Source organism: Vicia villosa, linkage group LG1, assembly GCF_029867415.1.
Source record: "Vicia villosa cultivar HV-30 ecotype Madison, WI linkage group LG1, Vvil1.0, whole genome shotgun sequence".
Lineage (NCBI taxonomy): Eukaryota > Viridiplantae > Streptophyta > Magnoliopsida > Fabales > Fabaceae > Vicia > Vicia villosa.
This window is the reverse complement of record NC_081180.1, coordinates 183,061,884-183,068,104: the sequence shown is the minus strand read 5'-3', so window position 1 is coordinate 183,068,104 and position 6,221 is coordinate 183,061,884. Positions and strand designations below refer to the sequence as shown.

The window sequence follows — 6,221 nt, the reverse complement described above, 5'->3', positions numbered from 1 at the left end:
AGGACGATCGACGAACTGCCTAAACAAATATCGTGTTCTTGTCGCTTTTACTTTTTCATTTACGTTCTGTTCATATTTGGTTATAATAGCAAATTGATCAACGATTCGAGTGTTAAGATTGTGAATTAAGAACTTATATAAACATCACAATCCATCACATATTGAATCACCGTCAATTTGATCACTATCACCAAGTGTTTAAATATTTGTTTCTATCACTCTTACTGCATTGCAAACATTGTCCATCATACAAGAAGTTAATCTGATTTTCAATAAGAGCAACGCTTTGATTCTGCAACATATACTCTTATCACTTACCTCAAGTTTTTGACTGGTTTTAAACACATATACAATCGTTTCGATAGTGGTTCGGAATAGACGCGAGTCGATTCAGAATCACTTCCGCTGAAAAGTCGTTTAACTCCGTAAAACTGTGAACGATCTATTCACCCCCCCTCTAGATCCTAAGGCCAGCGTCTAACAAAATGCACTAAATATTATCCCAAACGGTTCATCGACGATACAATTTTTGATGCCGAAGGGTATCCTCTGTACAGAATAAGGTCATCCACGCACACCATCCAGAAAAGGGTATCTTCTTAGACAATAGACACATTGTACCCTACAACACAAAGTTACTCTTGAAATACCAAGCTCACATCAACATGGAATGGTGTAATCAAAGCACGGCTATCAAGTATCTATTCAAATATATCCACAAGGGATTTGACAAAAATACTGCATCATTCGTAAATGCTCCGCGTCAACCATCCCGTCGTTACAATAACATTGATGAAATACATCAGTATCTCTACTATCGATATGTGTCCCCGTGTGAAGCTGCATGGAGATTATTCGGCTACAAGATTCATGGGAGGAAGCCAGCCGTTGAACGTATGTTTTTCCACCTTATTGGTGAAAAATTGCTATTTTACTCAGACTATGACCGAATGGAAAATGTATTGGAAAAGGCAAGCGTAACGAAATCCATGTTTTCTTCATGGTTAATTGCAAACGAGACTTATGACCATGCAAGGGAATTGACGTACGACCAATTTGTGACAATGTTTGTCTACCACAAGAGACAGAGAATGTGGATGCCTCGGAAAAAGGGGGTTTACAATTGGCGGGTTAATTTGGGTGCCTCCATCTACCGGAGAACTATATTATCTACGGATGATGCTAACGGTCGTGAAAGGACCTATGACATATGAAGATATTCGAAAGGTTGGTGATACGCAATATTTTTTCGTTTAGAGACGCATGTTTTGCAATGGGTTTCCTTCAAGATGACCGTGAATACATCGGAGCCATAAAAGAAGCAAGCGAGTGGGGTTGTGGTCACTACCTTCAAAAGCTTTTTGTTGTAATGCTTCTGTCTGGTAAAGTAAACAGGTTTGTTCATGTTTGGAACGAGTCATGGCCTTTGCTATCGGATTGTTTGTTGCACCAACAACGACTATTTGTAAAAAACATGGGTGAGTCGTAATTGTTGGCAATATACGGGTGGCATTTTTTCATAATTACAATTTAATCAAATGCTTCTTGTTGTATGTGTTGGATGAACAGACCTCCAGTTGACTGAGGTAGAATTGTTAAATCTCACGCTGATGGGGATTGAAAAGTTGTTGCTACTTAACAGACGCTCTTTACGTGACTTTAAACCAATTCCTTATCTTGATGACTACGTCTTGGAGAAGCTGGGAAATTGACTAATATATGAGAAACGCAGTTATGACATTCCATCAATGCAACTGGAGTTCAACACACTTTATGCATCTATGACAGGTTACTTGCTTATCTCATATTCTGTTTTCGAGCATTCAAACTTAAATATTTATACATTATATAATTAAGTGTATTATTTACACAGACAACCAGCGGGGGATCTTCGAAGAAATTATGACGGCGGTTAGAGATCAGAAAGGAGGTGTCTTCTTCCTACATGGCTACGGGGGCACAGGCAAGACTTACATGTGGCGGACACTTGCAAGTGCTCTACGGGTTAAGCACGACTTTCAAAAATAAGATTTTCCCACTTCATCTTCAACCTTCAGCAACGTGAACAACAACAATGGGGAAATTTTGAACCTCACTCAAACTCAATTAATGTTAACAAAATAAAGAACCAAAGTGATCAACATGAAACCACAAATCTAACCACATAACTAATAACAATTTATTCAACTTCAAATAAGAGAATTTTTGGAAAATACACATGAACCCTAAAATTCATTTTTAAAATTAAATTCTTAACATAAGCAATTAGGCCCTAAAACCTTAGGGCTATTAATCCCTACATGTTTCTGAGTAGATTAGTATCCAGAAACTTAACAATTGATGCTTAAATGGTGAAGCTAGAGTTTGAGTTCCTTACCTCTGAAAATGGAGTTTAAACTCATGCTTAGAGGTGTTACAGAAATGCTGCAGTGATCTGGAAAGCTTCCTTGATATCCAGGGATGGTGTTACAATGTTAGTGGATGATATAGACAGCTTCTATATGATATATGAAAGGTGTTTGGATGATTTGTTTGGACAATGTGCTTAAGGAATGAAGTTTGGGAGGATAAGGCTCTTTTTGGCTCTTTAATGGAGGTATGAGAGTGATTTTTGGCTAGGGTGTTTGGGAAGTGTTTGGTGATGATTAACGACTTCCAAATGATGTATGGAAGTTGTTAGGAGGGTTAGTTTTCACCTATAACTTCTCTAACTAAAGTTTTCTATGAAAATGCAAATGACACAAAAAATGGATTTTGGAATGAAGAGTGAGTTTGGGATTTCTCATGTGTTTGATGCGAAGAGCAATGCTCTCTATTCATAGGCACAAATTAGGGAAAATGGCCCGAAAATATGCCCAACTACGGCCGTCTAGACCGAGCTGGTAAATTATACGTACAAAATATCAAATGGGGGGCATACCCCCCAGAACAAAAGCATTACAAAAATACAGGCGCGCAGGCCCCACACTTAGACACAAACAGAAAATATTCAAACACCTTCCTCGAATGGGACCTCCTCGGCTTCCTGCGTCATAGGCTCCTCCCCAAAGGCCAGAGAAACAATCTGATCACCTTCCACACGATGGTAAGGCCCGGTACCTTCAATCACCAACTCCACCCCCGGATTCCTCAATTTGAGCTGGGCCACAGTGGAGTTATAGGTATCCTCGGCAGCCGCCACACAGTCACCCCACAAGACTCTGATATATTGAATCAAGTCTGCCCTGGTTAAAAGAGCCTTCTCCTATTCCGACCCATCCTCAGCAGGAGCCTGAGAATGGCAAAGAGAGGCCTCCCTAACCGAAGAAGACAACATTGTTCCATACAAAGTCCTGGAGAGCAAGATGTATTGACCTTGCACGTCCATTAGAGCAGCCTCCTTTTGGCTCAGCCGATCCTTCACAGTGTCCAGTTCCTCGCCCTGTTCCTTCAGCAACCGATCCTTCTCCTCCGAGGCAGAGGCACTCATCTTGATTTGTTCCTGAAGCAACTTCGCTGCTTCCGCTGACAAAGGTGCCGAGCAAGCATAGAGAGTGGCCATTTTCAAAAGACGAACCATGGCCGAAGCATCCTGCACGAGGAACCTTTGACGAACAGAAGGATCCAAACCCTTAATATGCAAAGATTCAGCACGCAGAATAGTCAAGGAAGGACCACCCCGGAGAATTTGGGCTGAAGAAAGCACGAAGGAAGGGTAAAAATGTCAGCAACTTCATCTTGAGTAAGATCTACGGCTTCGGTTCTCTGGCGCTTGCGGCAGACCAAGGCGTCCGGATCAGGCTCTGGGCAGAGAGGAGAAGGAAGCACCATAACTGGTCTCAAGGATTCACCTTGATCCGGAGTCCTAGAAGGGGAACCAGCGACGCCGGCAGAGGAGGAGGAAGCACCTGAACCCGCAACCGAAGATCTTTGCACAACCGCCAACCGAGGACCAGCACTCCTCTTTACAATCCCCTTCAGCTTGCTCGCCTGCCTGAGCATTCGGTCATGACTTGCTCGATCCATGGCTTCTGCAAAGAAAAAGAAAAAATCATAAGAGGCCAGCCCATCGAGAAAATCACTATCAAAAAGCTATAAAAAGCAATAAAAAGCGAAACAAATATGGCATAAAAAGCAAAGGGGCAAATACCCAGATAGGTAAAAGCCCCCTCATCAGTGCTCTCAGCTAACAGCTCCTTTATACTGATCACTCCTGGCTCCCGAATAATTTGCCCATCTTCACCAACCATAGGTGCCCCGGACCGATCCACCTTAGCAACAGGAGGAAGACCCTGCATAAACTTCTGGAGAACAGCATAATCTCCCTAAGCATCCTCATCTAAATCAGAGAGCTTGGTAATGTACTGATCAGTAGGGTACTCGAAATGATCACGGGACCAAAAGAACCTAAAGCGATGCCGACGCGAGGTGACAGGCTCCCCGATATCGTTAAGCACAGGACGACCATGGACGTCTAAGGTCGGTACCCGAGCAAAGACGCTATCTCGGGCCTCCTGGGATTGAGGACGGATGAAGAAGAAGCGAGGTTTAAAGTGCTTCAGAGAATCAGAGTAAGATTTGAATATCTTCTTGGACTGTTTTAAAGATACCCAACCAAAGCACCTTCTCGCACCGTGCGCTGTACACAGAATATGTAAAACAACAGAGGGATAGTCGCCCCTATCTTCAAATGAGCACATACCAACTCAAACGCCCGGATGAAGGCAATCGAGTTAGGATGAAGCTGACAAGGGGCTACCTCCAAGTGGTTAATAACGCCGATCTGTAACTCAGTAAAGGGGGCCCGAAATCCCATCTCCTGGAATACGACCTCATACATAGGAAGCAGATCAAGAGTGTACACGTCGCAGATACGATCCCCTTCGGACGGGATAAGTACCGACCATCCGTCCCTGACCTCCGTAAAAACATCTGAGTCGTCATCCACGAAGAAACTCTCGACGTCCAACCCCTCTGGGTGCACCCAAGCCGATCGGGGCACCTCCTTCTGGGCTGGAGGAGTTGAAGACGACGATCCTGATGCCGTCGGGCGAGTCTCTTCGGCCATTTTCACCTGAAACACAGGGGAAAACAGTGATTTTGACAATTAAATCAAGTCCACCCTTCCACCATCGTCCAGAGTGAAAGGGCACGCCTACGGCCAAGAGACCAGAAGAATTGTGTCCTTGCCTCCCCCCATAACCACAAATACCAAGCAAGAAGAAACTCGCGCCCGGGAAAAGGGCAAAAACGCAGGACCTCTAACTACGACGCAAGAGCACGAAGAAAAAACTAAAAGCATAATCAAATGCTTATCAACAATACAGAAAGCCAGAATCTAAATATAAATGCAACAAAACACAATCGTGGACGACGGTGAAACCTCCTATCTCCGCCATACGCCACCACATTCATCATCTATCTTCATCAAAAATCTTCCTAAAATCTTACCCTAACCACATGCAATCGGTTCTAAATAAAGATCAAAGCGTAAAAATGCAGAAAGCAGAGATCACAGGTTAAACTTACAGTTACGATTTTGATGAAGAGTTGAAAAATCTGTAACAAACACCACTGCAAGAGAAAAGAGTCGACGGAGGGAGAACGAAGCAAATGAATTTGAAAAGTTTGGAAAAATGAAGGTTTTCCTCTATTTATAGGCTACCTAAGTCCCCACACGCGCCGCACGTGCCATACTGTGCAGAGGGATGGTCATCATTAACCCTATAGCCTAGGTAATTGAGTAGCCATCATTTCGCATTAAATGCGACACTCCCACTTACCAACTTTTCTGAAACGACACGCTTCCCCACTCCCGGCCTGACCCTTCTTCTCCCCGGAAATGAACGACCTACCTCCCTCAGATATCTTAGGGTCGGATCCCAGAAAAACCCCCTGGTCAACTTCATATAAGTCGTCTCTCCTCTGTCCGGAAGCAACGACTTGGGTGGCTCCTATTCTGGACCGGCCCAGTACAATCAATTGGGCCATTCCCGCCTTCGGCCCAACACACTTCAGATCACACGTGGCGGTTTCCATCCGACTAGACCGGGAAAACTTGCCAAGTAACCGAACACGAGGACCCCTCGTGCTCGGTAAATAACCAATCCACGCGTCTCCTAAATATCCGCCCTAGAAGGAGGAGTCTAATCCGTTCCAAAAACATCCTATAAATAGCCCTCTACATACAGAGGGCAAGGTAATCTATTCTTACCCCAAAAAAACTCTCTTACTTTGTTGTA

General features: G+C 43.8%; 1 protein-coding gene across 1 annotated transcript; it reads left to right on the top strand.

Annotated features, from left to right (window-relative positions):
- The first annotated feature begins 665 nt into the window (after nucleotides 1–665).
- On the top strand, nucleotides 666–1,214 carry LOC131660825 (uncharacterized). The gene has a single exon (XM_058930171.1). It carries the CDS (start codon nucleotides 666–668, stop codon nucleotides 1,212–1,214), a length of 549 nt encoding a protein of 182 aa, XP_058786154.1.
- The last annotated feature ends 5,007 nt before the right edge of the window (nucleotides 1,215–6,221 follow it).

Bases quoted from the DNA above. Each gene is read 5' to 3' on its own strand.
- LOC131660825 (XM_058930171.1), top strand. From the start codon at position 666: ATGGAATGGTGTAATCAAAGCACGGCTATCAAGTATCTATTCAAATAT.